This window comes from Heterodontus francisci, chromosome 13 (genome assembly GCF_036365525.1).
Source record: "Heterodontus francisci isolate sHetFra1 chromosome 13, sHetFra1.hap1, whole genome shotgun sequence".
NCBI lineage: Eukaryota > Metazoa > Chordata > Chondrichthyes > Heterodontiformes > Heterodontidae > Heterodontus > Heterodontus francisci.
In genome coordinates this window covers 16,375,268-16,390,353 of record NC_090383.1, presented here as the reverse complement: position 1 = coordinate 16,390,353, position 15,086 = coordinate 16,375,268, and the positions used below count along the sequence as shown (strand labels likewise).

Below are 15,086 nucleotides of genomic sequence, written 5' to 3'. Positions count from 1 at the left end.
TTTAACCGCCCACAACATTCCATTAGCCTTTTATACTTGCACATTCCATCAGTCAAACTTCCCTTCTGGCTACTCATGCCATGCAATCGACCTTGAAGCACACTATGATTTAGAAAATGAGTGACTGTTAGGGCAACAGCTGCAGAATAGACGAATGATAACCACAAACTGATAAATCTTCCTTTCATAAAATATCATAATTCCACCTGCAATCTGCCTTGTACAAACCCTAATTACTCAGCCCCTTTGTTACAATACAATTAGGTGGTAGGGATTAGATTAACATTGTTTATTTCCCTTAGCTTAAGCTGAATGAAACCTGAGGATATATACAAAACATTCTCATTTTTACTTATAAAGCAGACTACTAAAATGTTTGTTAAAATGCAAGCGTTTTCTATGTGTGATCAACAGATTGGTCAGAAACTAAAGCACCTTGAAATGGCAATAAGCTCCAGAATCTTAAGTACAGACATTTTATTTATTTTTTACCAAAAATACTGCAAACGCACAGTTAAGTTGATCACTGTCTGAAAGAAAAAGATCACTACTTCAGGTGAGAATCAAAAAGGCGCCAACTAACTTACTGGATTTCCACCATGAGATTGCAACATTTGCCGTTTCCTTTCTTACCTCTGTATATTTTTTCCTATACAGGTTAGGTAATGTTTCAGAAGATCTCATCAGACATTACATTTTCAGTTGGCACATGCTGCAAATATGTTTTAGTTTCAGTAGCTGGGATACATATGTGATTTTTCTGATTAAGTCTGGAGCTGGCAATGAAAAAGTATACTCACCTTATGACAATATTATCTCACTGGTGCAAAGGTCAAACTATTACCAAATAAAAGCTATTTAGTTCTGCGCTACCTGCTAATTTCGATATATTTAAGACCAGCAGTGTGGTCTGCATAGAAAAATGGATGGATGCACGGAAAATTATCCAAAAAACGTCAAAGGAAATCCTGGAATACCCAATTATCTTAGATAATAAAAATGGAATTTGATTTATTCAATCACCGTAAGCCAGTGGTGCATGTACAAACAGACAGAATTGCAGAATGTGATCTCGAAGCATGTTAAATATCCTGCACATTAAAAAAAAGAATTTGACTACTCAGTCATTAAAATGATTAGTCTTGAATATAATTAGAATATGGATAAGGGCTTCCCAGTGAATCACAGGGTAAATGTGCCATTTTCTCTACTGCAAACCATCTTCTTAAACACCTCTTCCACCCACACCTCCAACAATAAGTGAGAGCAGCTCATGGATCTCTTTCTCACTAAGACTTAGACCATTTATTCAGCTGCCTCTGCCACTTCCCTCCTTCCCCTAGCTCACCTGACCAAGCTTGCCCTAAGGTTCCCCCCGCCCTGGCCCTGAACTTGCACCATTTTCTAGTTTCCCATCTACCCCCCCTTATACCCTCCCCGAACTCATCTTGTCCCCAAGACCCACATCCTGCTGACTTGACCCTATTCCCACTGAACTGCTGACTATCCAACATTCCTTCCTGACTGCCATGTTAGCTGATATTGTGAACAGTACTCTATCCTCGGGTACTCTTTCACTATCCCACTCTTCCAAAAATCAACCCCTGAGCCCTCCATCCTTGCAAACTACCACCCTATGGCCAACCACACTTTCCTTTCCAGAATCCTTCTTCCTGCTGCCACCTCCAAATCGATCCTCTTGACTGGTTCACTCTTATCTCTCCAGTCGTAGCCACAGGGTCACCTGCAATGGCTTCTCTTGCCATGCCCACACTGTTAACTCTGGTGTCCCCCAAGGATCCATCCTTTGCACCCTCCTATTTCTCATCTACATGCTGCAGCTTTGTGACCTCATCCAAAAACACAACGTTAGGTGCTACATGTATGCTGACAGCACACAGTTCTACCTCACCATTAATCAGCTGCTCCAGTGTCTCTAAATTGTCAGACTGCTTGATTGACATCCAGTACAGGGTGAGCAGAAATTTCCTTCAACCAAGTTTTGGGAAAACTGAAGCCATTGTCTTTGGTCCCTGCCACAAACTCTGTTCTCTAGCTACTGACTCTAACCCTCTCCCTGGCAATTGTCTTAAGTTGAACCAGACTGTTCATAACCTTGGTGCTGTATCTGACCCCAAGATGACTCTCTGACTTCATATCTGTGGCATCACTAAGACTGCCCATTTCCACCTCCACAATATCACTTAACCCTGCTCCTGCCTCAGCTCATCTGCTGCTGAAACACTTATCAATGCCTTTATTACCTCTAAACGTGACTATTCCAACACACTCATGGCTGGCCTCCGTCTCCCACTCTCTGTAAACTTAAGCTCATCCATAATTCTGCCTCCGATATCCTGACTTGCATCAAGTCCCATTCATCCATCACCACCTATGCGCACTGACCTACACTGGCTCCCTTTTAAAACCTTGATTTTAAAATTTTGGTTCTTGTTTTCAAATCCCTCCATATCGTCGCCCCTCCGTATCTCTGTAACCTCCTCCAGCCCTACTACCCTCTCAGATAGCTGCACTCCTCCAATGCTGGTCTCTGACACATCCCTGATTTTATTCACTCCACTGCTGGTGGACCTACTTTCAGCTGCCTAGGCCCCAAGCTCTGGAATTCCCTCCATAAACCTCTCTTCTCCTTAAAACTTATCTCTTTGACCAAGCTTTTGGTCACTTGCCCGAACATCTCTTTACGTAGCTCAGAGTCAAAGTTTATCTGATTACGCTTCTCTTAAGTGTCTCGGTATGTTTTACTACATTAACTGCAAGTTGATGCTATTTGATCTCTGCTCTGTTCTAAGCCGTGCTTGCTTATTTTACAAGCATCACCAAATCACACCTTGAGTTCCCCCCAACTCTCCGAGCACATTCCCCTTCTTTGAGCTCTTCATCTTGTTGTACCTCTCTCACCTACATCGCCACCCACCACCCCCCCTCCCCCAATTGCCAACATGAGTTTTTCACCAGAATAACATCCCTCCTTTCCTCCCTCAGCCTCTGCACTGTCTTGTCATTTCAATCACCATCACAAATCACTTTTTCCACCCTCTGCTGCTGCCGTTCCTCCTTAACTCCTTCCTCCATATCAACTCTTTTTCCCATATTCATAACCACCCCTCAACCTCACCATCTCACGTGGCCACTCTACTCCCATGGTCTTCTAAGCCATTTAAAATCTTATAATTTAAGGTGTACTTGCTTTTCCTATTCTTCTAAAATATATTACTTTGCATTTTTCTACATTAAATTTCATCTGTAATGTATCTATGCCTTTTCTCATTGCTACCAAAACCACAGGGCAACTTCTCATAACCCTCATCACAATTTGCCATATCTCCTAACTTTTGTTACAAAGGGATTGAAGTATAAGATATCTTACAGCAGGGCAATGGGAAAGCCATGCCTGCAGTACTATGTGCAGTCTTGGTCTCCTTACCTAAGGAAGGACATACTTGCCCTAGAGGGAGTGCAATGAAGGTCCAATAACTGGTCCCTGGGATGAGGGAATTGTTCAATGAAGACAGATTGAGTCAACTAGGCCTATATTTCCTGGAGCTTAGAAGAATGAGAGGTGATCTAATTGAAACATATAAAATTCTTAAGGGGCTTAGATGCCGAGAAAATGTTCCTCCTGGTTTGGGAATCTAGAACACAGGGTCACAGTCTCAGAATAAGGAGTTAGCCAGTTAGGACTGAGATAAGGAGACATCTTTCCGCTCAAAGGGCTGCGAATTCTCTATCCCAGAGAGCTGTGGATACTCAATTGTTGAGTATATTCAAGACAGAGGTCGATAGATTTTTGGGTACTAAGGGAAGTAAGGGATATGGAGATAGTGCAGAAAGTTGGAATTAGAGGCAGATCAGCTATGATCTTGCTGAATGGCAGAGTAGGCTTGAAGGGCCAAATGGCCTACTCCAGCTCCTATTTCTTATGTTCTTGATGCTGAAGCAAAGTTCAAAGTTCTTTCAATTTGTACTTCTAGATTATTTATGTATGTGCTAAATAAAAGCAATTCAAACACAGACCCCTGTGGAACACCAGTCACATCTTTCCAGACTCAGAAATGTCCTTTTACCCCCTTGCCTTTGATATCTGGCCTCTGAACGTCTCTCTATCCACATGGTCACATTTTCCTCAATTCCATATGCCAGTGCCTTTGTCAGAAGTCTTTCATATGGTACCTTATTAACTATTGCATTTCACTTATTTATCATGTGTTATTTCTTCATTATTCTAAATTTGGTGAAACATGATCTGCCATTTAGAAATCTACATTGACTGGCCCTGAAGAAATCATGTTTCACCAAATGTTTAGTAATTACATCCAGTATTATAGACTCTAGCTGTTTACCAATAATTGAAGTATGACTAAGTGATGTACAACATCCTGGCTTATTCTTGTTATTTTTCTGCACAGCAGTATCACTTTTGGCATCCTTTATTATTCTGGCATAATTTCCATTTACAAAGAATATTAGAAGATTATAGTTAGAACCTCCACTATTTATTCCCTAACTTTCTTCATGATCCTCAGATGCAAACCATCAGATCCTGGTTATTGGTGTACCCTAGGTTTGAATATCTTCTTCAGTACTGTTCATTTCTGCATATAACTTTCAATAATTATTTTACAGTTACTTTTGGTAGTTTTACAATTCCAATATCCTACTCTGAAGCAAAATATTTGCTATCCATTACAAGTTTGCCTCCTTCATCTCTTCAGGATCTACCACTACCTTGATTATCTTCTTACTGGTCCTTGCTCTTACACCTATAGAAAGCTTGTTTATTGTCCTTTATGCTTTTTGCTCATTTTCTCTTGTACTTAGACAGGCCCCGATATTTACTCGGGGCCAGGTGAGGATGGGTGGGATTTCCTGTTGGACTCAAAAGCAGCCAAAGGAGTGAATGGCACGTTAAGTAGGAGATCGCAGTGCTGGGGTGATGGGGGAAGAGGGGTGTTGGGAGAGCTAGATATTGAGGAGGGATAAAATTGCATCATTTAGTTTATATTGCCTCCCCACATTCTTTCTAACAAAATGTTCAGACTTCTCTGTTAATTTCCATCTCCCTTTTGCAGCTTTTCCATATATCCTTTATTATTGTCCATTATTCAATTTTATTACCAAGTGCTAAATTTTAATTTAAGCTTCAAATTTGATGGTGAGTGGACCAGGATCATTACAGCCCATTGGTCCAAAAATCTGGACATACTCACAATCTGGACTCACACAAGGTTAAAAGCACCTAAGGTATTCATGCACTGTCGATATTAGTGAATCTGTACCCCAGCATGAGGCACTGCACTTCAGAACAATGGGCTGGAAGAGGGGAGAAAACTTAAAAGGATAGTGATGGCATGAAAGTGCAATCTTTGCTGACGAATGTTGTGGCCACACTGCATCAATGCCATTAAGATGAAGTTCACACTATATCAGTGCCACTGAAGGAGAACATTTTACCCAAGGATGGCATGCAAAAGAGATTTCCATAGGAACAAAAGGGCCAGCTTCTGAGCCATGCATGAAGATGACAAGCAACTCATTGAGTAGCTTTGAATGTGAACCAATGATTGAATGGAGCGCTTCAGATTCAGGCTACTTTGTAGGATTCCTCAACCAGTTTCTATTTATTGTCACTAAATTTAGGACACATTTGTTCATTTATATTTATGATACCTCTGTCAATGGTTAATACATTAGACTGTGCTGCATAAAAGGGAATTTTAATATGTCTCAGAGTGTAATGCATTGTTTTCTGCTACAATAGACTGGTAGTATCAATATGCAGTTAATCTACCACATTATAATCTATTCACAATCTTGGCAGAAATGAGAGGAATTGCCAAGATTATTAGCAATATCGTAGTTTATATTTAATTGGCTATTAATAGTTTTTCTATATGAAATATTAAAAATTTGACATCTGCGAGCACTTCTTGATAACTTATTCCATCAAAAATTCTTATGTTCATATTTATAATGGAAACTACAGAAAGAACATGTAATTGGCAAATGAATTTTAATATAGTTAAGTATGAGATAGTACATTTTTGTAGGAAGAATAAGGAGGCTACATAGTCCTTGGAAACTCCTGTCTAAATGGGGTAGAGGAACATAGGAATCTTGGAGCAGATACACAGGTCACTAAAAGTAACAAGGCAGGTTAATAAGGCCATAAAAAAAAGCAAACAAAGCACTGTGATTCATTTCTAGAAGGACAGAATTGAAAGGCAGAAGTTATGATAAACTTGCATAGAATCTTGTTAGACCATACTTGGAGTACTGTCAACAGTTCTGGTCCAAAGGTGCTAAAAAGATGCACTAGAACGATACCAGAATGGAGAGGAAAAATTAAATAGATTGGGGCTCTTTTCTCGAGATACGACCGATAGCTGTCTTTAGGATAATGAAAGAGTTTGATAGGATAGAAATAAAGATGTTTCTACTTGCGGTGAGACCAGAACTAGGGGCCATAAATGTAAAATAGCCACTAATAAATCCAATAGAGAATTCAGGAGAAAAGTCTTTACCCAGAGAAAATGGTTAGAACATGGAACTCATGAGGAGTAGCTGAGGTGACTAGCATACATGAATTCAAGGGGGAAGCAGATAAGAACATGAGGGAGAAAGGAATAGAAGGACTTGTTAATGGACTTAGAAGAGGTTGAGAGATGGCTTGTGTGGAGCATAAATTTGGGCTGAATGGTCTGCTTCTGTGATGTAAATAACTTTCAATACAATGTAAACTTGTCATTTTGTAACTACAACCTTCTCTATCAGTTGATGTGCTGCCGTGCCACCAGAGAGAAGTTCTTAAATCTGGAAGCATTGCATGGGATACTGCAGTTTGTTAGCATGGAGGGCAGATCCTGGAATTTGGCAGTACTGGGGAGGTGAAGGGTTTAGCAGCACTGAAATTGGGAGAAGAGCATCTTGGTGTGCAGCAATATTGGGAAGGAAGGAGCTTAGGAGTTTGGCAGAAGTGAGTGGAAGGTACTGGGGCAAGGTAGCATTGGGAAGGGGCACAACTGAAGGACTGGGGGCATCAGTATGAGTTCAGAAAGTGGCTTCAATGACGCCATAGAATCAGAAAGTGGCTGCATAATTTAAAATAGTGCGTGCAAATACATACACACCACCCGATCATTTGGTAAGGAGCTCGTCTGCTAACAGCAAAGTACAAGTTAACAATCGAGTCTCCAGCCAATTGTTCCAAATCAGCCTCAGGCTCCTGACCCAGGAATTGAATTTTTTCAGAAAACACCAGGCTTTTCCAACAAGCAATTGTGAGGATGCACATGCATTTTACTTTGAACTGTTTACATTTTTTATGGATTTGTTATGTTACTTTTGCTGATAAATTTTCACATAACTTTAAAAACAAGGTGGCAATTCAAACCAACTTCACAAAATTATTTTAAGAATTTAATAGACCATTTCTTGTTACTTTCCTGTTTGAGATTTGTAACTTTGTATATAAAAAAGTAACTTGATATCTTAGATTTTTGCTCTTACTTTTCATTCTACTGACTGACAGAATCAAACGGCTCATTTGTTCACAATTAGTCAATCAGGTACTTGGTAATTTAACAGATCATGCCTCATTCCAGCCAATCACTATTTTTTCCCTGTATTCCAGTAATGTCTTAAAGGTGTAATGCATGAGCAATGCAAATTGGACAGCTTGTGCAATGATAGAATAAAACTAGTGGGGGAGATAAGGGCGAGGATTTTTCCTGCAGGCTTCTGAGCTGAACCCTGCCGTCAGACTCAAACGGGGGTGAGAAGCTCGCACTGTGTGGGTAATAGTCACTCAATGTGATTTTCCCTGGAGCGGCCAATTAATGGCTAGAGGTCAGGCTCGCTATCCAATTAAGGATGGCAGGCGGGCTCTTGAAGTTGGAGAACCAATCATAGGCCTTCCAGCTTGAAAGTAACAGCAGGATGCAATGGAAGGTAAGTGAGGGAGAGGGCACTTCAAAATGGAGCCACCCTCTCTTCAACTTCTTAAAAATTTAAATTAAAAAATGGCTTTTTCAGCCAGACCACCAGCAGAGGTGAGGAACAGTCTACAGGGTGGCCTGCGGCTGCTGCTTCACTCAGGTAGGCAGGGAGGGCCTCGAAGCATGCCTGGAGCACTGGCCCCCGGGTCTGCTGCTGGGAGGTGGCCTCCAGACTGTTAAACTGGCTGCCACCACCTCCAGGAACCTGGAGGCAGACAGGAAAATCCCAGTTAAGCCTCTGTTAAAAGGTTTTAATGGGCCTTTAATTTTTACCCGCCATGTGCGGGCAGGTAGCCCTGTCCCTCCCCATCTCACCTCCGGGAAAATGGCCCAGAGTCAGGGTGGAGCCTAGGACCCGGCATGCCAGCTGGTGGTGATGTTTTTAGCGCCCGCATTCCTCCTTTCCTGGCCCCAGCAGTGGCTGAAAATACAGCCCAAGGAATTTTTCAGGCTAATCAGAACAGAAATCCTGTAATTGGCAAAGTATTCTCCCCTCCAAAAGCATTAATTTAAGGATGATGAAAGTAATACCACTTACATTTTTTGGTGTTGCTGGTACCTACTCCATCCAAACTAAGCCCCCTAAAATGATCCAGGATACATATTCATCGCAACCAAATGACAATATTGACACTTATTACATGGTACGTCTATAAATTATTAACTTCTTTTTTCTCCATTCCACAATTAAAATAATATGTTAGCCATTCTTCGATTAGATTCAATGTTATTTTCTTGGGTTTTCAGTGTCGCTCTACAACTAGCCACTGGGAGATGTAGGAGTGTTGCCCACTTTATCTTATTCTTCCTTTTTATCTTTGTTTGGGAAAGTGTCTGGTATCTATTCAGCTGTTTCTCTGATAGCACAGTTGATATTAGGATCTCATTATGTGGGAAGCATTGATAAAGAACAAAAATTTAAAAAATGCAATTAGTTGCACAACCCAGAATGCACTTAACAGATCAGCAGCCTTTGTTCATAGTTAAAATTATTTTAGTTTAATACCAAAATTACATTTTAGGACCACATTAGCTATTGAAAAAGTTGTATCCTTAAAATTCCTGTTTGCAACAACGACAAATTTACTATACTAAAAAAAATTCTCATTAAAATAGTGATTTTTAAATAATTAGGGTATTAATACCTTGACCCATTTGGTGTCTCATCCCTTCGCCCTGTGCCCTTCTTGGGTCAATTGGAGTAACAGAAATGACACTGGGCCTCTTTCATTTGTCAATAACCATGGACTGAGTAGGTACAAGGTCAATCAGTCGAGTGCTAAGAATGGCTGCAGCCCATTCACTTCCAAACTAATGCCCTTGGCAGAGGGAACTACAGCATTACTCAGTTTGAAGTGGATGTTTATTAATATGGAAAATTGTTGGCATAATAATGGCACTGTTACCCCCAACATCACCTGGTATCAAAGAATACTGCTCTTTATCATACAAAGAACAAGTTAAAAATATAAAAAATCTGTAATGGATATGTGAATTGTTTTGATCATTTTTAAAGTAATGAAATATTTTACCAGCAGATAATTAACAGAAATTGCTTTATATGTCTATGCTTCTTACTCATTTTTCAAGATGTGTTACTGACTAATTTTCCTACATCTGACCCCATTTTGTCATGTTGGTTCCTTCCTGGTAGATGTACATTTCACATCTAAAGGTTTGGGCTCCCAGACCTATTTCCAAAATTGCCTTTAAGTTGGCAGCAGGGATGTGTAACTGCACTCCAATGTAGCCTCTCAGAAGAATTTTAACTTTTCCTGATTGGCGGCAAAGGAGGAGGGCAGCAATGAAAATGAAGTGGCTCCATTTCCTGCTCTGTTCCCGCCAATTCTTAATTTTAACGCCACTGGTTTTGGCCACGGTTGAGGCTCACCAGCAGGTGACTCATTAATAAAAGCAACTTGGGGTCCCGTGACGTACATGGGGCACTGAAGGTATTTTCACTCAGTTCTGAGTGAAGTATTTGCGTGGTTACCCCACCAGCCAAAGCTGTTGCAAAGCTGGCAAGGTCACAAAGTAAGTGAATACAACTTTCCTTTGTGAGACCAGGAGGAACAGGAGTGCTTGGGCCTTCGCCATCGTGGACAGCCCCTCCCTCCCCATCTGCAAGACCCTTGGAACACTCCCCTTCTGTTATTTACCTTGCTGCTGGCAGTCTTCTCTGAGGTGGGTGGTCTCTTGGTCATCTATTAGCTGGCCAATTGCCCCTTTCTGCCCACAATGGGTGAGCAGCTGAGCGGCGGCATTCAGCTGAGGCCCATCAGTTAAAATCTGCTGGGCCTCTCACACAAACCCAAGGGCGAGAATACTGTCTGGAGTCAAAATCATCAAAAGCAACATGTATTTATATAGCACCTTAAACATAGAAAAGCATCCCAAAGCGCTTCACAGGAGCATACAGACAAAAATCAGCCCTTCTCCTCTTTGTAGGATCTCTGCTTGCCTTCTCCTCATAGAGTTACTGGCTGAGGCTGGAAATTCAGCAGTAAAGTGGATTAGGCCTATGACTGTGACCATGTGACACAGCACATCGCTGGCTTGTTAGACTTTTTTAATTAACTTGCAGCTTGAAATGCAATGAGGCCATGTTAAGTATCTTCTTTTGTCATTTCTGTCTTACAAATATCAACTGAAAAACTGCTGTTTGAAAAAAGATTTTTATGTTATTCTACTACTCCTTTCAGGTAAAGGGGCCTGGCACTGGCAAAGTATAATCTGTTCTATTATATTTCCAAACCAATTGGGACCTATGTAATTCAAAATGATTTCTCCAAGAACAATTGTAACAGTGAATATGAATGCTCAATATCAATGTGTACGAAATGGCACACTACCAAAAGTTATATCTGACAAAAGGTAACATTTAAAAAAATCCTTGTATGAAAAGAGTCAAAAAAGTGCTGTTGGCACCAAACAGTACTTAACAGCTGCAGCTCTCCTCTTGCCCAGTCTGATTAAGTGGATTTTACTTCACTGATCACTGAACTACCCATGCTCTATAATGACACGAACACGATTATCAATTCTTATTCCAAATAACGCTTTAAATTTTCTACAGTCTACTCATTGCCTTTGTTGTTTGGAGTCTTTCTTCTTGACTCGGCAACATCTGTTATATGGATTCAGCTACTAAATTAAGCATAATGATGAATATTACAAAAAATTGTCAATGTGGCATGAAACACATTATCATCTTTGAAAACTCCTACACCTGTCATGCTCTTAGATTTGGTGCTAATATGCTAATGCAGCCCATAGAGGGTTAATCAATGTAGTCCATCAGCTTCAGCCAGGCTCCTCCTACTTCTGGCCGCAGCAAGCAGACTGTCACATTCCTCATTTCTATCAGTGAGTTTTAAATTGCCCAGACAAACAAGCAGAACCAACGAGCTAGAAAAGGTCACACCTGGCGTGTGGTCGGCCTGCTCCCTGTGTCCAAAGCCCCACCCACAATTCTCCAGGTTTACGCCACTCTGTCTACTTGTCTTTTGTGTTTCCTTCCTCCCCCAGCTGTTCCATTCAGAAAGCCAGGCTCAGCAATCTGCCCTCCTGAAACTACTTATTAAGCCAAGCTGGCTCAAAAGACTGGCTCAGCACGTGCCACTTCTTATCTATCCAGTTTCAAAATCCAATTGCGTGGTGCTTAAAAAACAAAACATAAATGGACTTAACTCTCATTGGCTCCCCTGAAGCAATTCAAACAAAAGCATGAGTGACAAAGACATTCTCCAATATGGCAGGTGTTAGTGTCAGATTCAGCCCCAGGCACACAGGCAAAAGTATTAGCTTTCAGTTAAAGCTCAGACATGCAGAAACAGGGAAGTACCATTAGTACAGCAGTATTGTTAGTGCAGCTACCTAGTCAGGTGTTAATTCCCAGCACCACTTGTTCCAAAGTGCATCACTTCTAATTAGGAACTGTGATAAGGAATAGCAAGGCTACTTTTGCTAGCAGCATAAACGACACGCTTATTAGTAAAGTGCAGTGAACAAACTGGTGAGACATAGTCTTTGTGACCAATGTAGTGACAGCCTTACCTTTAACAATAACTGTAATCAGACCTTTAAATATTTAAATCTAAAGAGAAAGAAAGAAAAAGAGACAAAATACAAAATGAAGTGAATACAAACGTAGCAGTACCGATCAAAAACACTGAATAATTTTGGAGGATTTAGACTTGGTGGTTTAGGGGCAAAACAACATGCATTTCATTTAAATGTTGCTGTTTAAAATTGAAAAAAAGAGTTTTATTCATGTCTGGCAACAATTTTCACCAAGAATTAAATCACTAATGTATACCTTCACATAAACTCACAATTAAAGTTGAAATAGATTATAGCAAAGGGTTTCTTTTTAATTGGATGTAGAAAAATAATTTGATTTTAAACTTCCTACCACATACTCTCAATCATGCGATATGTCAGTATTTTTATAGAAGATTAACTCAGAACATCAATGTAAAAACTTATTTATTGTACGAGTCACATATAAACTGGTAGGATCAACTTTAGATAACATAGAGGGTAGGCTTTGCTCATCATCTGTTGTTTGTGTACTATTAGTTTCCTATTAGATATTTGTTGAAAAAGATGATTAAAAATCTAAATAAAGCACATAAAATATTGCTATAATGAACTACAGCTTATAAAAAGAACATAAACAGCAGTATATAATTTGCAGCTGCTCCTGACTCAGGCACCACACAACAACATAACTAAAAGCATTTCCTGAACTTTTAAAATGAAAAGTGCCCTAAAATTTGGAGGCTAGACTACATTTCTATCATGCTGCAGAGAGATATTTCTGATCCTGCTTTTTAAAAAAAACTGTCACATTGAAAACATATGAAAATAATACATGCAACTTCCAGGTAAACAATTAAACAGGGTACTGTGTTATGAAACGACAGTGATAATTAATAATACTTGTCAGTTGTAAGCCATCTTCCCTCTTGGGAATAGCAGTGGAGCACTGCTGTGTAATTTCAGCATACTCCAATCTGAGCAATTGTGAAGAAGGCTTTTGTAATGCCAGAGTATAATGATTTCTACTGTGCACTGTTAAAACTTCATAACAACAGCAGTAATTAGGCATTTTAATCAACAGAGGTCTGTTTTTTAATGCTCTTTCTGCTCTATGTTACATAAAATATAATTCTGAATCATCTCTTTTAGGCAGAACACAACGGTAACACCAAGACATTTGAAATTGGATCGGCTTTGTTTACCCGAGCTGCAGCTTTCATACATGCATTATGGATGAACCACAAATAATTGTAAAAACAAAACCTGAACAACCAAGCTGCTGTCTTGGTTAAGATGTAATGAACAGTAACAAACCATGGTGCTCAGTGATGTAGTGTAGGATTAACCCTTCAGCATAGCCCAACTCTTTGCAGGTGATGGGCAAGTTTGTTGTAGGTTTCTCAGTCACCTTTCTTTATTTGCATCAATTACAGCCATTACAATGCTTACTTAAAAGATGTAGATTGGTTTTTATGATGGGTAGAATGAACCCTCACATTTTTATACGGCATTGTTTAAAGAAAGCCATAAATTGAAACTAAATAGTGCTTGCTAAATACCAAGCCCATTTTAAACAAAACATATTTGCTTTTATCTGAAATTATTAGAAAAATAGTTTAATTTTTTTACAGCTCATTGCTCAAATACTAAAGTGCTGTTGAGTTAATAATGAAAATAATGCTGGATGTGGAAGAAGCAGCATTGGTGTTTCAGGTGAGATGTCAAACAGAGATTCTGTTTGCTTCCTCAGCACTATTTGAAGAAAAGCAGGGGACTTCTCAGTGTCATGGCCAAAACTTATCCCTCAACCATTGTTAAAAACCGATTACCTAGTTATTTATTTTGCTCGTTTTTGGGACCTTGCTCTGCACAGATTGGCTGGCATGTTTCCCTACATTATAACAGTGACAACATATCAAAAATACACGAATGGGGGGTAAAATGCTTTGGAATGTCCTGAGGTTGTGAAAGGTGCTGTATATAAATACAAGTTCTTTCTCTTGATACATCCTATCCCAGTGAACACTGTCTCTCTCCAGCTCATAGCAGTGATGAATGTGTTAGTAGCCTATAAATATCACTATACCACGTGGTGCCTCGGAATTGGAGTTAGGCTGCAGGTAAGTGGAAATATGCAGCGCTAAACTGTGCAGTTTGTCCAGATGCAATATGACCAATTACAGCCAATTCCACTAACATTAATCAAGGCAAATCACTTGTTCAAAGTGAAACCCAATTCTTGTTTAGTATGCTGGAAATTTCAATAATACACTTGCATGCTAAAGCCCCATTATATTGGTTTCCCAAGGTGGATACTGGATTGAACTAAAGTGGATTCTTCAGACCACCACCAATTACAGGTCAGGAAGAATCTATGTTACATATAAATTTCAGCAACCCTGTTTACAAATAACAATTGGAGAGACCACGTCTAGAGTACCGTATACAGTTTTGGTCTCCTTATTTGAAAAAGGATATAATTGCGTTAGATGCAGTTCAGAGAAGGTTCACTCGACTAATTCCAAGGATGAAGGGCTTATCTTATGAAGAAAGGTTGAACAGGTTGGGCCTATACCCAAAGGAGTTTAGAAGAATGAGAGGTGATCTTATTGAAACATATAAGATCCTGAAGGGACTTGATAGAGGGAGGATGTTTCTTTTTGTGGGGGAGACTAGAACTAGGGGACATAGTTTAATAAGAGGTCTGGAGAAAATTTTTTTCTAAAAGGGTTGTTAGTCTGTGGAATTCTCTCCCCACAAAGCAGTGGAGGCTGGGTCATTGAATTTATTCAAGGCTGAGTTAGATAGATTTTTGATAGACAAGGGAGTCAAGAGTTATAGGGAGCAGACTGGAAAGTGGAGTTGAGATCACAGCCAGATCAGCCATTATCTTACCAAATGGTGGAGCAGGCTTGAAGGGCCGAATGACCTACTTCTGCTCCCAAATCCTATGTAGTATAAAATATACTATAATCATATGCTAATGGTCTAAATCATGTTACATTCTTGTGTTACTCTTAGAAA

The 15,086-nt window shown here is 39.8% G+C and overlaps 1 protein-coding gene across 10 annotated transcripts in view; it reads right to left on the bottom strand.

The window, feature by feature from the left end:
* The window catches only part of ralgapa2 (Ral GTPase activating protein catalytic subunit alpha 2), a 616,204-nt gene that overhangs the window by 34,782 nt on the left and 566,336 nt on the right, over nucleotides 1-15,086 (bottom strand). For 2 of the 10 annotated variants that reach the window (XM_068044400.1, XM_068044399.1), the window contains exon 41: nucleotides 12,075-12,114. The exons of the other annotated variants lie outside the window; for them this stretch is intronic. In XM_068044400.1, coding sequence (XP_067900501.1) covers nucleotides 12,101-12,114 — 14 coding nt within the window. In that variant the 3' untranslated portion in view covers nucleotides 12,075-12,100. The remainder of the gene's footprint in view (nucleotides 1-12,074; nucleotides 12,115-15,086) is intronic. 10 annotated transcript variants of the gene reach the window in all.